Raw genomic sequence first — 19,755 nt, forward strand, 5'->3', positions numbered from 1 at the left:
CCACAGAAGAGCGCGCGGACATGAAATTCTGCGGGCACGCATCAGTTTGTGTTTTGGTTAAACTGCTTTGATTTTCAAGTGTTGATTGGGATACTGTTGCGTTTATTCTCCGGGATTATCAATCTAAATGAATGCAATGACGAATAAAAAAAAAGCTAAAATTCAAACTTTTAACCTTTTGTTTTTTACTGGGGCACATCAGATTTATACGGAACCCCTGAAGGGACCGGTTACATTATTGAAATAGCCTACAAAAAAAAACACAAAATAGGTATATCGTCAGGTTGAATTCAGATTGTCATCAATAAAATTCAGTTGGGATTTTTCTCTGCCAGACTCTGAAAAGATGGCATTTTGATAAATTCCAATAAACCATGAATAAAGTGAAAGGATGTTGGTCCAGCCTTTATGGATTACATATACGTACATAGTAGTAGACATAACTACATAACTATGACATGTTGATTGCACTAACACTGCTAACTGCAACATTTAGTTTAGTTCACTTTACAAATATCAATCTGTGTCGGCCGGCGATATCAGTCCAATTTTGACAATAATCATACACACATACACACAAAGAATTGCCATAAATCCTGAAATGTGAAAGAAGAGTTTGGATGGTTTTGTTTATCTCATTAACTTAATTATCTAAATATACAAACATCAGAAGAAATGGCATTCTGTTAAAACATAAAAATCAGTGGAACATAAAATCTAAAACATAGATTTACTTACAAGGACAGAAGTACCTAAAATATACTTTGTTGTGATTCTGTTCTGTCCTTATTCTTTTATTCTGTTCTTATTCTCATATAGTACATTGGATAATAAAAGTAACATATCTGTTCAAATTTGTGATTTGATATACTTGTTCAAAATTGTGATTTGATTGCTACAACCTCACCCACTCTTGATTCTGTCTCACACATGCACAAACATGCACACGCACACACACCACTGTAAACTTTAAACCCAGGTCTCTGTACCACACCTTTGAAACATCAACCAAGCCACATTTCTTAAGCTCACTATTCACAACTGATCTTGGGATGAAATCCTCAGTCCCAACTTGCTGTGACAATCCATTTTCTCAGGTATCCGCTGCCACTGCTGGTCTCTCCTAAACTGAGAGAGAGACCAAAAGGAGGGATCCCAGCTGAAGGACCTGGGCAGGAAGTAGCTATCTCTTCAGTAATGATCATGTGCGCTTATGTGAAACCAAACAACAGAGGATGCACATATAGAGTCTGTATATTCTACATAGAGTAGATGATTTTAGGATTGATTATGTCAGCATCTGTGGTTGAGCAAGGAAGACACAAAGAGAGAGCGAGAGAGAGAGAAAGAGAGAGAGAGAGAGAGAGAGAGAGAGAGAGAGAGGAGGGTAGTACACATGTTGATTTGTGCGGAAAAGAGAGATGAACAATGACAGAATACTAACACAGCATAGACTTCCTGGCCGTAAGAAGGGCTTCAGTGTCTGTATGATGGAGTCTCCTTGGACAGGGTTTACAATTACAGTACCAAGACACCTTGTTGTCTTCCAAACGTGGATTAGGATTATTTGTTCAATCCGTTTTCACTGACCAGGCCCTCCAAGGCAGCTCGTTTCGACTCCAGAATCTGGAACAGAGAGAGACAGTTCTGAGACCTGTAGTTGACCAGTAGTAAGTGGAATTAACCTATTTCAGACACATTTATACTGAAGAAAGGGAATTACTAAATAGTTTAAACTATAGACAACCTATTAAGTTGGGCTGTGGTGGTTTGGCCCAATGACACAATCTTTTCCCTTGTGTTGTACCCATATTGTAGGTCATGATTAGAAGTCATACAAGCCCTCAATCTCCTATAAATGAAGTGTACAGCATCACCCATCTGCTTTGGTAACACACATCCAAGCACTCAGACAGACCTGGAAGTTTGCGCTGAGTCCAACGATGCACTGCATGTTTGTACTGTAGTAGCCTAGCACATACTCTCCACGGAGAAGAGGAATTGCATCCTTATTCAGAGACACCTGCGGGACACACATAATATATATCATTTATTTGTATATTAAACACACAGACATTAATACAACATGAAAACAATGAAGTACAGTATTTTGACGGGACATTTACATGGTAAGAATCCTACCTGTAGGGTCTCAAGTATTTCTGGAAGATCGTCACCTTTGACCCAGACGAATGTGACATAGTCCAACACACTCTTAAAGCCAATCTGCATGGTAATACACACACACACACACACACAACTTTTTTGGTTTGCATTCTTCCTTTGCTCTTTGCCCCAGTCCAGTGAATCCTGCTCTCCACCCTCTCCACCTGTGGAACCTGACCAAGCCTTGCCCTCATTGCCCAGTCTATCCCTGTTTGACCTACGCCTGTGACCTGACTACCCTTTTGGATTTCCTCTCTGGCTCTGATAGCTGTGTATGACCCCTGCTTGTCCAACTACGCCCCAATAAACCCGCACTTGGATCCAGTACCCATTGTCTTGGGAGTCTGTCCGTTACAGCCTATCTGGCCCCTATCCTCTCCTTCCTCTCTCCCTCTCCTCTCTGCCTGTCCATTGCACATCATTTCTCCCTCCATCCCTCTCTACCTTAAAGAGAGCTAATCTGGCACATACCTCCATCATCCTCCATCCCTCTCTTGCTCTACCTCCCTTCATGCCTCTCTCCCTCCTTCCCTCTCTGCCTTAAAGAATGCTAATCTGGCACATACCTCCATCTATCCCTCCATCCCTCTCAGCCTTACAGACAGCTAATCTGATACACACCTCCATCCCTCCCTCCCTCCCTCTCTCTCCCTCTCTCCCTCCTTACCTTGTACAGGCCTATCCAGTCCCAGGTGGAGGACATGAAGTCCTCCAGGATGGTGTAGGACAGGGCGGCGTCCTGGTCGGCGCTCCACTGGCCTTCTGGGCTGAGCCGCACAAGGGGCGTGTCGTAGTGCTTTCTCAGCTGGGGGCGTGTGTGTGTGTGTGTGTGTGGGGGGGGGGGGTATGGGTGGTAGGCATGGATAAACAAACCAAAGATGGTGGCTGCATAGTCCTACTGTTCTCAGTATACTCACTATAGACAATAATATAATATTCTTGTATGACAAAGACTATCCTACCAGGATGTGCCACACTGACAGGATAGGTTATAAACCACACTCAGATAAGATTTACAGTACACAGGAATACACATTACAACTGGGATGTGCTCCCCTCAACAAACAGCTACTAGCTGTCTGAGATCTTGCTGTGTCACTGTGTTTGTACTCTCACCTCCAGACTAAAGACTCCCAGGACAGGTTTGTGGTCGCTGACTCCGTAGCTCATGTCGCAGGTGTAGATGTCCTGGAGAACTCTGATTGGACACTCGTCCTCGTGGCTGTCAGCGGTGGAGGTTGACGCCTTCTCATCATCCTCTTCCTCTGGGGGCGGGGTTTTGGGCTTAATGCGCCACAGTATGCGGTCCGTCCATGCCGGCTTCCTTTTCTTCCCACTGGCCAATCAGGGAGAGTGACAGAGATTGATGTCACACAACAAAGGTCATGTGGTTTACCTATGCTCTTCAACCCTGGTCCTCAGGGTCCACTGTCCAGCATGTTTCAGGTGTTTCCCTGCTCAAACACACCTGATTCAAATGAATGGTCATTATCAAGTTGCAGTGCTTGATAACAATCATTCATTTAAATCAGGTGTGTTGGAGCAGGGAAACACATAAACATGCAGGACAGTGGGCCCTGAGGACTAGGGTTGAAGAGCACTGGCTTAGACTGCTTGCTAATGCTGGGTACACACCACAAGATAATCAGGCTGATTTTGGTCCGATTTCCCCATTCTGACAATCCTAGATAATGTCCCGACAATCCTGGGTAATGTCCCGATTATCTAACGATTATTTTATCAGATTTTCCCTTGGTGTGAGGTGTGTTAGGAGTGACTGATCTTGCTCGGAAGAACGTCGGAGCCGCCCCGATATATATTTTAGTGTGTACCCAGCATAAGCTCTGTTTGATTTTTCCAACTCTCTCTCTAAGGACCACATAATACGAGTCTCCTTTGTTCTCTCTCACTCTCTCTCTCTCACCAGTTTTCTTACTCTTACTTTTTCAGAATCTCCCATCTCTTAATTTCTCTTTTGATGTTGCCTTGTTTAAATCAATTTTTGTCTGTCCTACTTCCTGTTTATCTCTGTCTGTTATGCTCTCCCTTAATCCCTGTCGCGCTGTCCCTGAAAAGTATCTTTAATTGTCATACACTGCTATGCAAACCCATTGTAATTTATGCAGATTTACTTAAGCTGCTTCCTCATGCATACACAAGCTCTGTTCCCCAGCATGCACACACACAGATACACCTAAACACATCCTCAGCTGTTGGAGAAATGACTGATAAGACACAAAGAGGGGATGGCTAGAGGGACGCGTGCGCTGCAAGACACACCAAGGAGGGGTCAGGTGACTAGTTACTGTTACTACTGTACACTGTTCACAGAACAAGCATTTAGGAGCGACATACTAACATGCACATCTTCATAATGACACACACAATGTTATCAGTGCATGATGGGATGGCTAGATAGGGTGCAGCGCGGGTATGCAGTGCACAGTTAGCGGGTGAGGAGTGGTGGGGGTGGTGGAAGGGGTGGGACTTGGGGGGTGGGGTAAGTTGGGGGCTACACTCATCTGAATGTCTGTGTTTCTTCAGCGAAAGTTGTCAAATTCTCCCATTCACAATCTCAGTGTCGCCTACCCAGTCTGGTTACTGAGTCACAGCTGTCTTGCCTCGCAATAACTTAGCATATAGCTTAGCTTCAGTTAGCTTAGCTTAGCTCTTCTGCCCTTAGCTCTGCTGTGTTAGCCTCGTGGGAACTGTGCAGACGTAGTTAGGTTAGCTTAGCATAGTTGATCTCATCTGAATTCGGCTGCCCCTCCATACTACAGACCCACCTTGCGGGGTCCAGCTCCCTGTACCAGCCCCCCAGCCACACACTGAGCAGCCCCCAGGTGAGCGAGGTGAGGAGGAGGAGGAGTGTGGTGCTGCACCTCTGTAGGGGCCGGGGTCTGTACATGGTTAGGGGCAGCGCCAGAGAGCTCTTTCTGGGAGAGACACACACATGGTGCCAGGGTTAGGGTGGGTAGGAACTTAAGGTGGGCCTTCAAGGTGTTTTGATGACGCGTTGTGTTAAGCTTCTGTCTCAGAGCGCTAAAGAAGTCTAAGGTCATGAGTCATTATGGTTTGATAGCCCCACTACCTCCTTCCTGTGGCCATTTGCTGCCTATGTTCAAGACAAGTGATATCAATTACGGTTTGGAGTTCAATGTAGCTAAATAAAAACATGGAGACCGAAAAAATCCATGTGGATCTCCAAAGGTTTCCGTCCAGTTTCCTATCCACGTCCTACTCTGTCTCCTTGTCCTCTCTCGTTTTTCTCTCAGAGGGGAGGGAAGATGAAGAGGATGGTAGAGGGAGGACAAGACGTGTGTGGGAGAGAGGGCATGCCACAGAAACAGAAGACACATCACTTTCTTACGTAAAGCCCAACAAGGTCTTCGGAGAGCTGGGAGAGTGGAGAGGAGGAAAAAGCACTCATGAACTTTTTGTGTGCCTGTAGGAGTGCGGTTGACTAGGAACACCCAATGCTGAAGAGGAAAACGTGTGTTTGTGTGTGTGTGCATGCGTGTGTGTGTAGGGGGGGGGGGCAGTGTGTTACCTGCTGTCGTAGGTGTCAGAGTTGCGGTCAAACTTATAGGTGGGTTTGAACCTGAGAGGCCCTTCCTCAAACTCCTGTAGAAACGGCTCCTTCTTCCTCATCATCAGTAACTACAACCACACAAGGACAGCATAGTCAGTGTTTGTGTCTCAGCAGGTTTGTGTGTGTGTCTGTGTGTGTGTGTTACCTGGTCCTTCGCCCACAGCAGGTTATAGCGTTCGCTGTTGATGGATGAACGGAGGAAGTGCATACCATGGTCCTCAATGCGGAAGTTCAGATCACCGAACCAGAAGACCACCCTGTCACAGAGGTAGCTGGCAGGTTAGTGTGTGTGTGTGTGTGTATCTGTCTCTGCATGTGTGTGTGGGTTTGTTTGGGAGTGTGCTTTTAGCTGTGCATGTGTGTGTGTTTGTTTAAGAATACATTTCGTGTGTAGCGTGAATACGCAGTACGTGTGTCTACACGTGTGGGTGTGTGTGGGTGTGTGTGTGTGTGTGATAACTGACTTGTGATCTCGAATGTTGGGGGCGTTGTAGAAGTCAAAGTCCTGCGTGTCCAGGATGTACTCGAACTCGTCCACGCGCTGCAGAGCGTAGTTCATGTGCGCCGCCAGGTGGCAGTTGAGGAAACACAGCATGTGACCGTAGAAGGAGAAGCGCACAGACACGCCTCCTTTATTCCCCTGAGAGAGGAGGAGAGGAAGAGGAGAGAGAGAGACAGAGAGAGATAGACAGAAACAGAGAGAGAGAGAGAGAGAGAGAGAGCGAAAACAGACACGAAGGGAACAATCAAAGTTCACTTTTTGTCTCTCAACTGTATTCTAGCGATTCTAGTTCTAGCTATTGGCAGCCTGTGTCAGGGAGAGTTGGAGAGATGTACCCAGTAACCGAAGATCCCCGTGCGGGTGTAGGTGGTCTGGATGTCCCTGATGAAGGGCAGGTGCATCTGCTTGGTGAAGACCAGGAGCAGCAGGCCCTGCATCCTCACTGACGACACCTGGAGAGACGGAGAGGAACACAGAGTGATTCACTTTCTTCTAAGAAAGGAAGAAAGAGTATGAAGAATGGAGAGACAGGCAGAGGTAGTTAGCAACTAATTGCAATAAGGAAGCAAGAAATAGGAAAGAAAGAAAGGAAAGAAAGAAAGAAAGAGAAAGAAAGGGATTGTGGAGGAGTGTGGATTGGAAAGTGACGGCATCAGGAGCAGGGTGAGGAGAGGTGAAGGGGGAGAAGAGCAGAGGAGATCTGAGCGGGGTTACATAAACTCTTCAGCCTCACAAAGCACTCTCACAGGACCCTAATGAGCCCCTCTCAGAACTGCTATTGTTTTGCGCTGGCTGGGACAACACACACCCTCGGTCACACGCTACGCACCCACTCACACACACTATACACTATACACACTAAACTCCCACTCTCCCCGTCCCCCCCTCTCCCAGGGGGGGGCGGCTGGGAGAGGGGGCCTCTGCCTCTCTACTGCCCCCTTTACTTCCACTTGGACCCACATCAGCTCTGCATTCTCGCCTGCTCTTCCCCTCCCCCCTGCTCTCACCTCTCCCCTCTTCACAACTCCTGCCCTGCAACCTCACCAAACCCCACCCCACACACACACACACACCTTGACATAGCCGCGAGGTGCCAGTGTGCCCATCAGCATGTGGCTCCAGGAGTCCTCCACTAGCAGGTCAGAGAGGAACCGCAGGGGGGCGGCATTCACCTCCTGCAGACTGGCACAGTACACACACAAACGCACAATAGCACATTAGACAAATAAATCAGTTTCAAGGACTCAACGTCAATTCTTACTTTCCTTATCTCTCACAGATAAGCAGTACAAGAGTCTCTCTTCTTCTCCAGTGAGATCAAAGTAAAGCTTCTCGCTCTCTTCTCACCCAATCACATAGACGTCTGTGGGGGGCTGGACATCCAGCTGCAGAAGGGAAATGACGTCACGCGGGGGTTCTGCTGTCGCCACATTCCACGTGACCATGTGCAACCTGTGAGAATGGAGCAAAGACAAGGGTGAAAAAAAATACAAAACATCCAATTGCTTCAAATACTAAATAGAAATCAGTTTCGACTGAAAGATAAGAGATGAGATAGACTTTACAATCCCAAAGGAAATTTGCTTTGGACACAAAGCATCAACAGCTTGTGGTTGGGTTCCTCTGGAGGGTTAAGACAGAGAGATAGGAAGATTCTGTGTTCTGTGTTACCTTGTTCAGGAAGGCAATATAGTCTTGTGTCAGATACTGTTAACCTCATCCATGATACAGCACAAACACAAACAGATCTCTTTCTCACTTTCACCAAGTTCTAAACTCGTATTTCTTCCTGGTAACACTTTCAGAACATTCCTTCTGTACTGCAGACCGAGGTGGCACAGGACCAGAGAGGAAGGAAGGAAGGGGAAACACAGAGACAGTTAGGAAAGTACCTCAGACAGGTCCCACAACCAGTTAAGTAAGGAGAACTGAGCAGAATCTGTATGTGTGTGTGTGTGTGCATAAACCTGAAGGTGGTCTTGGGGCAAAATCTTCCACACAGCTCAAAGTATGTGTGTGTGTGTGTGTGTGTCCGTGTGTCAACCTGAAGGCGTCCTTGGGGGTGAAGCGTCCACATAGCTGGAAGGCCTCGTCCAGGGTGCGAGACACTTCCTCGTTGGCCTCGTCGTCGGAGCTCAGGTCCTCCACGCACGTGAGCAGCTGGGACAGACGCTGGCGCAGGAGCAGCTTGCCCTTTGACCCCTGGGACGCCGTGCTGGACGTGCTGTCCGAACGCGCGCGGAGGCCGTCCAACGACGACAACGCATCCGGCGCCATCTTTACCGCCTCGGCCATGGTTGGATTTGTAACTCTACTCAGAAGGACTGTCGAGGTCTCTGTTCTCTCTCTCTCTCTCTCTCTCACTCTGTCTCAGATCAGGCTAGGCAGGTTGTATGTACAGTTGTAGTCTCCCAATGTCTTTCATCAGAAGGACTGTCAGCATAGAATGTCGACACTCTACAACTCTGTAAGAGGGAAGAGACCCACCTTTGGTGTCTTCAGAGGTATCCTGTGTGTTACCTGGCTGGCTTGATGTCAGAGTATCTGTAGAGAGTAGCAGCCAGATTCTGTTTCTCTTGTATCCTCCTAAAATGCTGTTCTCTTGTAAAAGTTGTTCTCTTGTAAAAACAGTTTTACTTCTTTGCTCCCACAATTATTGTTGGAGATCCTTTGTTTGGAAGTACAACGCAAAACAAGACCTTCAGACAAAGTCGGGAATCTTCTGAAGCGCTCGAAATAGATCCTTCCGGAATGGTCAAAGTTGGCACGTATGTAAAACAACTACAAGTCCCAGAGGTCTGTGGGTGAGTGCCGGCCGCCCTGAGTGCGTTCTGGAGGCCTGAGAGACCAGGCAGTGACAGAGTGACTGGCTGGCACCGAGTTTTGGGGGGACGTAGACGAGAGAGAGACAGATTAGAACTATAATCTGAAGCAGGGGTGGAACACGTGAACGTAAGTGTGTGTGTGTGTGTGTGGACGTGTGTGCGTGGTGTATAAAAGGAGATGTGAAAGACACTGATCCGCCATCACTGAGGGTATTGTTAGAGGACTTGGGCAACACGAAAGTGGCGTCACGCCCCTAAGAGGTTTACAACCACATTCTCCCGGCTAGCTTACTCGTCTGAACAATACAGAGAACGGCACCGTCCCCACGATAGAACAAACCTTGGACAAGGGGGGCACGACGACTAACTAGGGTATTATCGTTTTTGGAGGGGTCCATTGCTCTGTTTATGTGGGTGAAAGGTCACATATTCAGAACCAGGGCGGTGACACATTCCTCAGGTTCTGCAAGGTCCGACACATGCCCTGTCGGGATAAAGTCTCACTGCTTTGGAAATAAAACTTCATTTTATAATTCCAATTATCCAACCAACTTAATCCTGATCATTGGTCAAATACCACGATTTGGAAACGCATTTGTAATCCTTTTTGCAGACCGTTGTTAGGGAAGGATAGATGTGAACAAAATGTAGTCTCACGAAACTAACCATACTAGTCCTGAAGTATGAGAGCACTTGGGGGTAAGATATTTTAATATGTTCTCAGAAGGAAACAAAGAGATAAACAGTCGTGTCTGCTTCACAACACGTCACTACTCACTAGTTTCCTTCTGAGAGTCAACCCCACATCCTTCTAATCCCTTCTAACATTTCCCAGAAAAAAACATAAAACATATGTGGTTGATTCTTATTGTATATACAAAAAAAAAAAACATTATTCCGTGTGCATTGCCTAGATCCAAATGTCAATATTAGCAATAGAGAGAGGGGCGAAAGGGCTGACAAAACAACAACAAGCGGATGGCAGCCATGGTAACACGGCTGCGCCCCTGCTCCTTGGTGTGTGACTGACAACAAGTTGACATCATCACCAACACCAAACCTGTCCAACCCTCCCCTAGAGACGACACCCTCCGCACACCGGATCGCTGAGCAGTCTCTGGCTTGGTTCAAGCAAGGACCCAGCCTTTAACTGGAGCCAGGCACTGGAACGGTGTACACCCGGAGGAACAAGCTTGTCTGTGTTGAGACACAAGACCACCTGGATACAGCAGACACGACAACATGTGATCAGAATCCACCAATCCGCCCCTTCTGGAATGTTCCCAGGTTTCTGGTTCACTGAAGATCCCTTTACACATCGAGGACTTGCTCAGCAAAGCTAAGTTAGGACAATACATCTGCTTGATATTGGGAAAATGACATCAGCCTTTAAGAAGGATAAGGGAGGGTTGGGACAATGGTTGACAACTAAAAGTTGCAACCAGGATGCCAACTGACCAATCAGGTGTTGATCAGGAGGCATAGTGATATTTGTGTGTGTCTATGAGACACCGAGAGAGAGACAGAGAGAAAGGGAAAGTGAAAGAGAGAAAGAGAGAGAGAGAGAGAGAGAGAGAGAGAGAGAGAGAGAGAGAGAGAGAGAAGAAAGAGAATCAGCTAGATAAAGTGCCAACTTCGAAAAATAAAAGCTAAAGCTAATCCTGTGTGTCACAGTGCCCCCGTCTACTTGCTGTGCAATACTGTCACATGCAGACTCTTAAGAAGCCCTTCTGCATCGCAGGACACGGAGGGGAGGGGTGGGCGGCAGAGAGGGTGGGATGAAGAGTGGAGCAGTAGAGTGGTGGAGTGGGGGGGGGGGGGGTATCAGGGGGTAAACAAGGTCGGAACTCTGGGAGAATTATGTGGCTGTAGCTGAATAATTAGGACTTGGGCAACAGCAGTTTGATCACCCCTAGCCCAGTCTCTATTTCTCTCTCTCTGATTCACACACTTTCTCTTATACTCTCTCTCTCTCATCCATGCACTCTCTCTTTCTCTTTCTCTTTCTCTCTCTCTCTTTCCTGTGTTTTCTGTCTCTCTAAATGAGTATAGGGGTACCAGAACACAATTGTAACCGTGTTGACTTGGTTTGCTTCCTCCTCAGATTTCATATGGCCCACCTGTACCTGAATTTGTCCTTGTCACCTCCTCTGTGTCTCACACTCATCTTCTCGCCTGCGAACGAAACACACACACACACACATACACAAACCATTACATTATCAATACACCAGCAATAACACATTAAACAAAGCACATGCACACACACACACATACACAAACCATTACATTATCAATACACCAGCAATAACACATTAAACAAAAAGAACACACACACACAGGACACATAAAAACCATTAGTGAAATTGCTCCATAATCAAGCCTAATCCTGCAGAACACCTCTCTCGTGGCAGCCCCACTCATGTCTGTCATCGAATCGGAAGAAAGGGGCATTACGAGCGAGCCGATGTGTTCAGCACAAGGTTACCGTGACAACGGCTAAACTAAATCCAGAAACACCACATGAAAAGGTGAGCAAGGTGTCTCTGAGGCGTCCGACAACAAGGTCTCCAGGAGGCCACGGCTCCACAAACAACAAACCCGTGACACACAAATTTCTCTATGACCAACAGTACGGACAGCTCAGTAGGCTTAGACTTAGTGGAAGGTTGCCATGTTGAATAACCGTATTTATCGGAATGTTAGAAGCTGTGGCTTGAACAAAAGGTTTTCTGTCGATGGGGCCTATCAATCAACGGAGGGACCAGATGCGGTAACACTTTATTTGGATGGTCCATCTGTTGACACACTATAGGTTATCAGGAACTACTCAGTAGCATGTCAACAATGTATCCGTTTACATTCAACAAAACTGTTTCAACAGATGTGTAGTTATGCAACTGTCTGTAGACTATCAGGTGCATTTCAAGCGTTGATCTACAGATTAGACTGAAAGTGTCTGCTGACTTTCAAAGCTTGTTTTCAACAGGTCATTAACCAATATTCAACTAACTGTCTGTAGATTGTGTGTTGCATTTTGATAGTCCATCTCTGTTTGGCACATTAGACCAAAAATAAAACAGACATACAATCACCATACTGGCAACGTTTGTTTTTTGTACAGTTACAGTAACAATTTACAGAACATACTGCCTGAGGCTAACGTCAACTGTTAGAAACACTACATCACCCCCTAAGCTTGTTCATGAACTTAGTGTGTGTCAAACAGTGTGTTAAAGTGTGTCAACAGATGGACCATCGAAATAAAGTGTTAGCCCAGATGCTGTAGTCTTAGTCATTCTCTGTACTTCACCTAGTGTTCACCCGTCACAGTCACTGTAAGATGTTTACGGAAAGGCTGTGTGTTCGTCTTTCTGTCTCTCTTCTGCTCACTCTCTCCAGCGCTGTCTTTATCTTACACAACCACACAAACACATAGCCTATGCACACGCACACCAGCTGTGCTGGTCATCTATTGACACAACAGGTGTGCTTGAGCCTGTTGGTGTGTCTGTGTGTGTGACTGTGTTCCTGTGAGTGCCTGTGTTTGTGTGTGTGTGTGCCTCTGTGTCAGTGTGTGTCTATGTGTGTGTGTAAGAGAGACACTTTCAATTAACATGTTTAAGTGGAAACACAGGCCTACCTGATTTGACAGCTCTTTCTCTATGATGAAACCCAGATCAAGGAAGATCAAGGAAACATATAACTATGTCGCCGGTCTAGTATCTATCAAAAAGTACCCCAAAAGTGACATGTTTTGGACTATAGCACTTGGTGCTGCAGTTCTTAAGGTTGGAACGAACTGTACCTAAAACTCCCTAAACTACTCTAAGCACAGTCAACGCCACTCTAAATGCAGTCTGGGAACAGCATAATTTGTTACGCTCCAATTGCACCCAAACAGCCGACCGAAAACAATTCAAAACATCTCTAAAAGCAGAAGCCTAAGTTACAGAACGTGCATATTAACTATCCAGCCTATATCTGGGTGAGGTGTAGCTAACCTGCTGTATGAAAATCCCGCGGCGTCCGGTAAAATAGGCACACTCCTTGCGCGTAGATAACTCGGCTGAATCCAGGGGGAGCCTGTGTTTGGTTGGGTTTACCCTGTTCAAGCGCTACAGGCGTTCTTCAGAACCTTTCTGCCAATCCTAGGACCTGCTCTAGACTTAAAGCGCCCGTACCCAAGGATCAGCGCATTATCCCCAATCGGTAAGAACCGAGTAAAAACGCACTATCATGACCATGAATGGTCCCGTCTGTTTACCGCTATTTATTGAATATGACCGTGACGTGTATTAGGCAACCGTTCGCTTCAATGCTTTCTTTGTATGAAGCTAATAGGCCTACTTTCTTTACATTATGGAATGCGTAGGGTAGCCTACAGTGTACATGTGCAATCAGTTTCACCACGTCAGTTAGGCCTAATACAAAACATACTGCCCCCGTCAACTTCATCCAGATAACTAATTAATTAATCAATCAATCAATCAAATGTATACTCTTTATGACCATACAGTCATAGACCTGAATACCAGAACCAGGTAAAGAGAACTGAGAGAACAGACTAGAAGCCTTGTGTTTTACTCTGTCATTTAGACTGACCCAGTGTCCAGACGAATCTATGTTTAGTGTCTATTTACCTGCCTGTTTAAAATGAAGAGAGGTTCATTTTCTTCAGGAAACATTTACCCCCCCATGTCTGTCTCACCCACCCTATCTATCCCAGTGGGGGAGGCAACAGGGGCAGAGGGAGATGAGAGAGACACAAGCAAGGGGGAGAGGTTGTGAAACAAGGGAAGGAGAGAACGGAGAAAAGAAATAGAGAGAGGGAGGGGAATAGAGGATTTCCAGGAAAAAAAATGGTTGGAGCTCTGTGAGTAGAGCATCATGGGATGCCGGGATACGTTCTGTTCCGACAGAGCAGAGGATCTTGGGAGAAGGAGGAAGATGAATCATGATGAGATCATTACACTGATCCAAACACTCGGGGCAATTTTCCAGAACCAAGATTAAACCAAGCCCTGGACATCTTCACAGAGGGTGACATTCGGTGAAGAACTGGGTCAAAGATCTTTGTCAGGGTGAACTATCATATAAATGCATAAAAAAACAACTCCAGATTTCCGCATTTTTATTCATTTATTTTTTCACGTCTCCAATGTAGTGTTATTGGAAGATAAGATGACAAAAGGCACAAATTCACAGTAAAAGAAACAAAACAAGTGACAAATCAGGGAGTGTCAGAGGAAACAAAAAGTAAAAAAAAAAAAAAAAGTTTCAAAGAAAAAAAAAAGTTTGGGGTTCTGACGTCATTGGTTCGGTATTCTGATTACAAATTGAGGATTCTAACAACGAGATATCTAGGATCTTGTCTCTTTCAACCATGATCTCTCACTGTTTTGTAAAAGTACTCTAGCTAGCTAGCTCTTCCAGGTGTAGGCTACATCCTTACACCCTCATGCTTCACCCTGCCACACAGTCTAGATTCAAATACAGTCAGGTTATCATTCCCTTGTCCTGTCATAGAGGGGGGAGAGGGGGGGGCAACGAACTGACTGGAGGTCAGTGTGTAGGTCCAACTTCCGCCCCCCACCCCCGACCAACTCGCTGCTGTGAGTTGTCACAGGCAGACAGGTTGCTATACTTCCTGTCTGTGAGAGATGGCTGTGGTTTAGAGACTAACAACAGAGGTACGACAACATTCAGAACAAAAATATATTTATACACTGTCCTGCCAACGAGGGGAGGTGAGAGAGGGAGGAAGGGAGCAGGAGAAGGAAAGAGACAGTTTCTTCGTGTTTTTTTATTTTTTGACTATGCGGGTCATCTACAGTATAATGTGCCACACATAGACCCCTCTCTCACCCCTCTTTCCGTTTCCCACTGCACCATGGTCAAGACAGCCTCCAGAGACCACACAAAGATGCCTTTGTTTTCAAAATATATTTTCATCTTTCAATATAGTTTAATTCTTTATTTGTTTTGCCATCATATTAAAAGGGCTCAAAATAGCCACCATAACGTCTCATCAGGTATTAACCCTTCTATTTTCATTCAGACAGGTGAACTAAGCACATTCTGCCTGTTTGCCAGCTATCTTCCAACAGAGGTAGAGCGTCAACTAATACTCCTTCCTGGCTCCTTCACAATAAGAGTCCTGGCATATTATTCAACCTAGGCTCAATGTGGACTATCTAAGATTAAGGATTTAGCGACGACATTCAGGAGGGGAGATTGGTGTGCTGTTGGTTTGGCAGGACAGTCTGAGCTATATATATGTGTTCATCTACATAAATGTATATACTATATACAATCTGAGTACATCCAGTATACAGCCACACACCTCCATTGTTCTGCAGGGAGCCCACTCACATCATCACAGAAACAAAGTCAGATAGAGGATAGAGGGAAAGATGGAGAGAGAGGAGTTGGGCTACCAAGACTAGAGAAATATACAGTTTTAACAGTGTGGGAGATACTGAGGGTCTGGAAGAGAGGAGAATTAGAGGTATGGAATAAGAGATGATGATTTCAAAAGAAGGGAAGGAGTTGCAGACATGGATGGGTTTTGTAGTTCCTGTGGCCCGATGTCAGAACTACAGTACACTGCTCCTCCGTCCTTCCCCCTGATACATACCGCTCCCCTCCCTCCACATAGGAAAATATTGTTCCGATACGTTTACGTCAAACACACACACATACACACACGTTCACCACTACAAGATGCAACTTTAGAACTCAAACTGCCGAAAACTGAGTCCGATTAGAGAGAGGACCCAGGAACAGAATGAGAACCAGTACCAATTCAGTCTCTTCTCTCTCTCTCTCTCTCTCTCTTTATTTCCGCAGCATGGTTCTGGTTCACACAAAAATAGGGGAAGAGAGAGATGGATGACGAAATGAATGGAGGATGAAGAGGAGGGAGAGAGGAAGAGAGGGAATTATTGCTATTACTGGATAAGGGCTTTTATCCATCAGAAGGAGAGGATGGATAGATGCAAAGGGGGAGGGGGGGGGGGCATATGTTTGTTACATAACGGGAGCCAGGAGTTTTTCCCTGCGAACACGTGATGACAGGGTCAAACTTCTGGCCTGGTGCAGAGTTGAGGATTCACAGGAGGATTCACCACTAAGAGCCATGGCCCTGTAATCTAAACAACTCCACATGTCTGAGTAAGAATAATCATTATTGCACTTCAAATTACCCCACCTGTTAAATTGTTATCCAAACACACCCACGCACACACACACACTCAGACACACACGTACAGAAGGTGACTGGCAGCTGGAAGGACGGTAGCAATGGAGTAACTTACAATCACTTCCGACAACACCATCCTCAGCACTGCAATTATTTCCATACAGTACACCCACACACAGCCACACCCACACACATAACCCAAACAGATACATACAAATGATACTAACCCTTGTAATTTACTCTCATTGGAGGCGGTTATGGTGAAGATGAAGGGGAAGAGAGAGAGAGAGACAGAGACAGAAAGAAACAGAGAGAGACAGAGAGAGGAAGCGACAGAGAGGGAGAGCCAAAGAGAAAGAGAGACGGAAAGAGAGCGAGAGGAGGAGAGAGAGACAGAGAGAGTGCGTATCGGGGTTGTCGGTTCACTTGAGGACGGGAAGAAGACACCTAACCGATTACAGCATGTTGAAGACAGAAGGCGGGCGGCCGAGAAAATGCGAAAGGAACCAAAACAAAAACGAAAAACAAACAAAACAGCCACGACAAGATCAAAACTTAACACTGAGCAGATCAAACATCATCTACAGACACACAAACTTACGGACAAAGGAAAATCATTGAAAAACCCTGTTTTATACACCCCTCGATACAATGACTCTGCTTGCTCCCACTGTATGCACTTCCTATGTACACACCTGCGTGTTCTCGTAAATAGAAATAAATCCTAAAAATCACATCTCTGTCAGGAAGGGATTCTGCGAGTGGACTGACTGGCGGACATCTTATCGAGACCTGGTTGAGGGGTTGGGGGTTGGGGGGTTGGAAGGGGGGCAAGGCGTCGGAGCTGCAGTCTGCTGGATGGCAGGTAGGGGGCACTCCGGGCACTCCGGAAATGTAATCGACTGCACCAATCGAGGTGAGGCGGTAGGAGGGGTTAGGCTGACCAAGAGACACGATGCTGTGCCAGTAGAGGGGGAAGGGAGGGGAGAATCCGCTGGTGTATGGGTCTACAGGTCTGATCTGAGAGACACAGAAACAGAGAGAGAGAGAGAGAGAGAGAGAGAGAGAGAGAGAGAGCGGGAGGGAGAGAGGGAGAAGGAGACGGTGAAGATTACAATCACATGTTCCCACGTAAGCAACAGAGCAATCCTCCTGTACTCAACATAAGGAAATGAACAGTCCATTGACCGGCAGGGTCTACCGAACTGCCACATGGACTGACGTGCCCCTCCCCACCAGGTGTTTACCAGATGAGCAGCAGTGTTGACAGTCCAATCACAGCCTCCTCAGTCTTCCAGAGCCACCATGCCTTTCACCGGGTCCTTCACTCTCATCTGGAAGACAAGTGAGGGGAGAGAGACAGAGAGAGAGAGAGAGAGAGAGAGACAGAGAGAGAGACAGAGAGAGAGAGAGAGAGAGAGAGAGAGAGAGAGAGAGAGAGAGAGAGAGAGAGATGGGAAAGGAGGTCAGACGAGAGAGCGCGAGCGACAGGGAGGGTGGTCAGAGGAGTGATAGGGAGGGGCCAGACAGAGAGGGAAGGGAGGAGATGGGGATCGAGAGGAGCAAAGGGGGCGAGGGAAGGGGCGAGTAAACGGGATCGGGAGAGAACGCGTGGGAAGAGTTTATAGGAGGAGAGATGTGCGCGTTCCCAGTGGTGGCGCACGGACGCGGGCGACCTCACCTCGTCCAGCTCCTTGCGCGTCTCCTCCTCCATGCGCCGGATGTCCTCCATGGTGAGCTCGATCCACTTGTCGATCCAGCAGAAGAGTTGGCGGTGGAAGTTGGTGAACAGGCGCTTCTCTTGCTGAGAGGAGCAGGAGACAACACCGAGAATTCAGACATGTACGTGACCGAGAAGCAGGTGAAAAATAAAGAAGAGGGAAATAGCTTGCACACGTGGAAGTTCTGTGTCTCTGTTTTAAGTTTAACAAGGATAACGGCCATTTTTCGAATTGGAGTCTGTATGGAGTTTAACCTGCTACGCCCCATCTGACCACTAGAGGTCAGGTCAGGCCAGGCCAGGCGGAGTGTAGCAGTGACAGTTTCAGGACGGGAGGGCAGTACTGTGACCCATTACAGTTCAGTCACACACACACACGCAAACACCTTGTAAATGCTTTCTTGAAATCCGAAATGTCCTAATCCTAATCCCAACTGTATCCCTACAGACACGCACACACACACACATACATACTTACCTTCTGAATGAAGTTTTCCACTTTGTTCTGCAGGCCCCACCATTTGAACTTGACGGTAACCAGTTTGTAGGCACACATGTGTGGGCAGTCCGTCTTCTTGGGGAGTTCTTTCTACTCACACACACATATACACACAGACACACTGTGTTTTAGATAGTTAGGAGAGGACTATTCATCTTCAAAGTGCCCCTGTACGTCACACACAGGTCGACATACCCTCCAATCAGGTCCGAGAGGGCCTCGCCCTGTCTTCACTGATTTGTACTTTGAGGGATCCTCCTCTGGCTTGTAGTCCTGGAGAGAGAGAGAGAGAGAGAGAGAGAGAGAGAGAGAGAGAGAGAGAGAGAGAGAGAGAGAGAGAGAGAGAGAGGAGAGAGAGAGAAGAGAGAGACAGAGAGAGAGACAGAGAGAGTGAGAGACAGAGAGAGAGAGAGAGAGAGAAGAGAGAGAGAGAGAGAGAGAGAGGAGAGAGACGAGAGAGAGAGAGAGAGAGAGAGAGAGAGAGACAGAGAGAGAGACAGAGAGAGTGAGAGACAGAGAGAGAGAGAGAGAGAGAGAGAGAGACATACAGACAGAGAGACAGAGAGAGTGAGAGACAGAGAGAGAGAGAGAGTGTGAGAGAGAGAGAGAGAGAGAGAGAGAGAGAGAGAGAGAGAGAGAGAGAGAGAGAGAGAGCGCGAAAGAGAGGGCAAGAGAACACGAAAGGGAAGAAGGGAGGTTATCAGTTGTTCTCCTCCTGTGAGTGCAGGAGCACGTTGACACTCGGGGTAGGAGGAGACGGGCGCCGACTCACCTTCGAGTCCACCTGGCTCCTGTCTGCGATGTCGATGTACACCACATCCACCTTCTTCCAGGTGTCTGCGTCCAGGCCGTGGACCTGCGTGGGACACACACGGCGCTGTCAGACACACACACACACTTACACACACACACACACCTTCCAGAGACTCGTCACTCACATTCTCCAGGTGTCCTAGGTCTGGTTTATGCCACGTTTCTATCTTGATCAGGAAGTTGTCTTTCATGTACTCATTCTACAGAGGGAGGAGAACATGGGGGTGGTCATCATTGTTCACACACACACACACATAGTGTTATATATATGTATAAGCATCTGCATACAGCTTTCATTGGTTTTGATGTGCACACACACACACACTGGAGTCAGTCTCTCCCTATCCCCTTTCCCTGGACTAGATAGACTTTCTATCTCGTCTTTCCTCTGCAGTGAACCGTTTATGTGTGTGTGCATCACAATCGAAAATATC

General features: G+C 46.8%; 2 protein-coding genes across 2 annotated transcripts; both read right to left on the bottom strand.

The window, feature by feature from the left end:
- Nucleotides 1-198: 198 nt before the first annotated feature.
- LOC136938881 (inositol polyphosphate 5-phosphatase K-like) lies at nt 199-8,555 on the bottom strand. Its single transcript, XM_067231795.1, has 13 exons — nt 8,305-8,555; nt 7,608-7,712; nt 7,334-7,442; nt 6,596-6,712; nt 6,223-6,398; nt 5,904-6,015; nt 5,717-5,826; nt 5,537-5,563; nt 3,283-3,502; nt 2,834-2,971; nt 2,143-2,226; nt 1,919-2,023; nt 199-1,626 (listed from the first exon to the last, which is right to left on the bottom strand). The coding sequence occupies exons 1-13, from the start codon at nt 8,553-8,555 to the stop codon at nt 1,564-1,566; spliced, it is 1,617 nt and encodes a 538-aa protein (XP_067087896.1). The 3' UTR covers nt 199-1,563.
- Nucleotides 8,556-17,218: 8,663 nt separating this feature from the next.
- LOC136938879 (phosphatidylinositol transfer protein alpha isoform-like) lies at nt 17,219-19,521 on the bottom strand (the record flags this gene model as incomplete). Its single annotated transcript, XM_067231793.1, has 7 exons — nt 17,219-17,309; nt 17,537-17,623; nt 17,971-18,093; nt 18,488-18,598; nt 18,704-18,781; nt 19,281-19,364; nt 19,447-19,521. Coding segments are annotated over 6 exons (519 nt in total), but the record flags the coding sequence as incomplete, so codon positions are not given.
- Between the last annotated feature and the right edge of the window lie 234 nt (nt 19,522-19,755).

This window comes from Osmerus mordax (genome assembly GCF_038355195.1).
Source record: "Osmerus mordax isolate fOsmMor3 chromosome 19 unlocalized genomic scaffold, fOsmMor3.pri SUPER_19_unloc_4, whole genome shotgun sequence".
NCBI lineage: Eukaryota > Metazoa > Chordata > Actinopteri > Osmeriformes > Osmeridae > Osmerus > Osmerus mordax.

What these genes read in the sequence shown, in the direction of transcription:
- LOC136938881 (XM_067231795.1), bottom strand. Translation starts at nt 8,555, where the DNA reads ATGGCCGAGGCGGTAAAGATGGCGCCGGATGCGTTGTCGTCGTTGGAC. An exon ending in ACAGACGTCTATGTGATTGG is followed by an intron (nt 7,443 to 7,607) that starts GTGAGAAGAGAG and finishes GTACTGTGCCAG; the next exon opens with TCTGCAGGAGGTGAATGCCG. An exon ending in CCCAACATTCGAGATCACAA is followed by an intron (nt 6,016 to 6,222) that starts GTCAGTTATCAC and finishes CCTCTGTGACAG; the next exon opens with GGTGGTCTTCTGGTTCGGTG.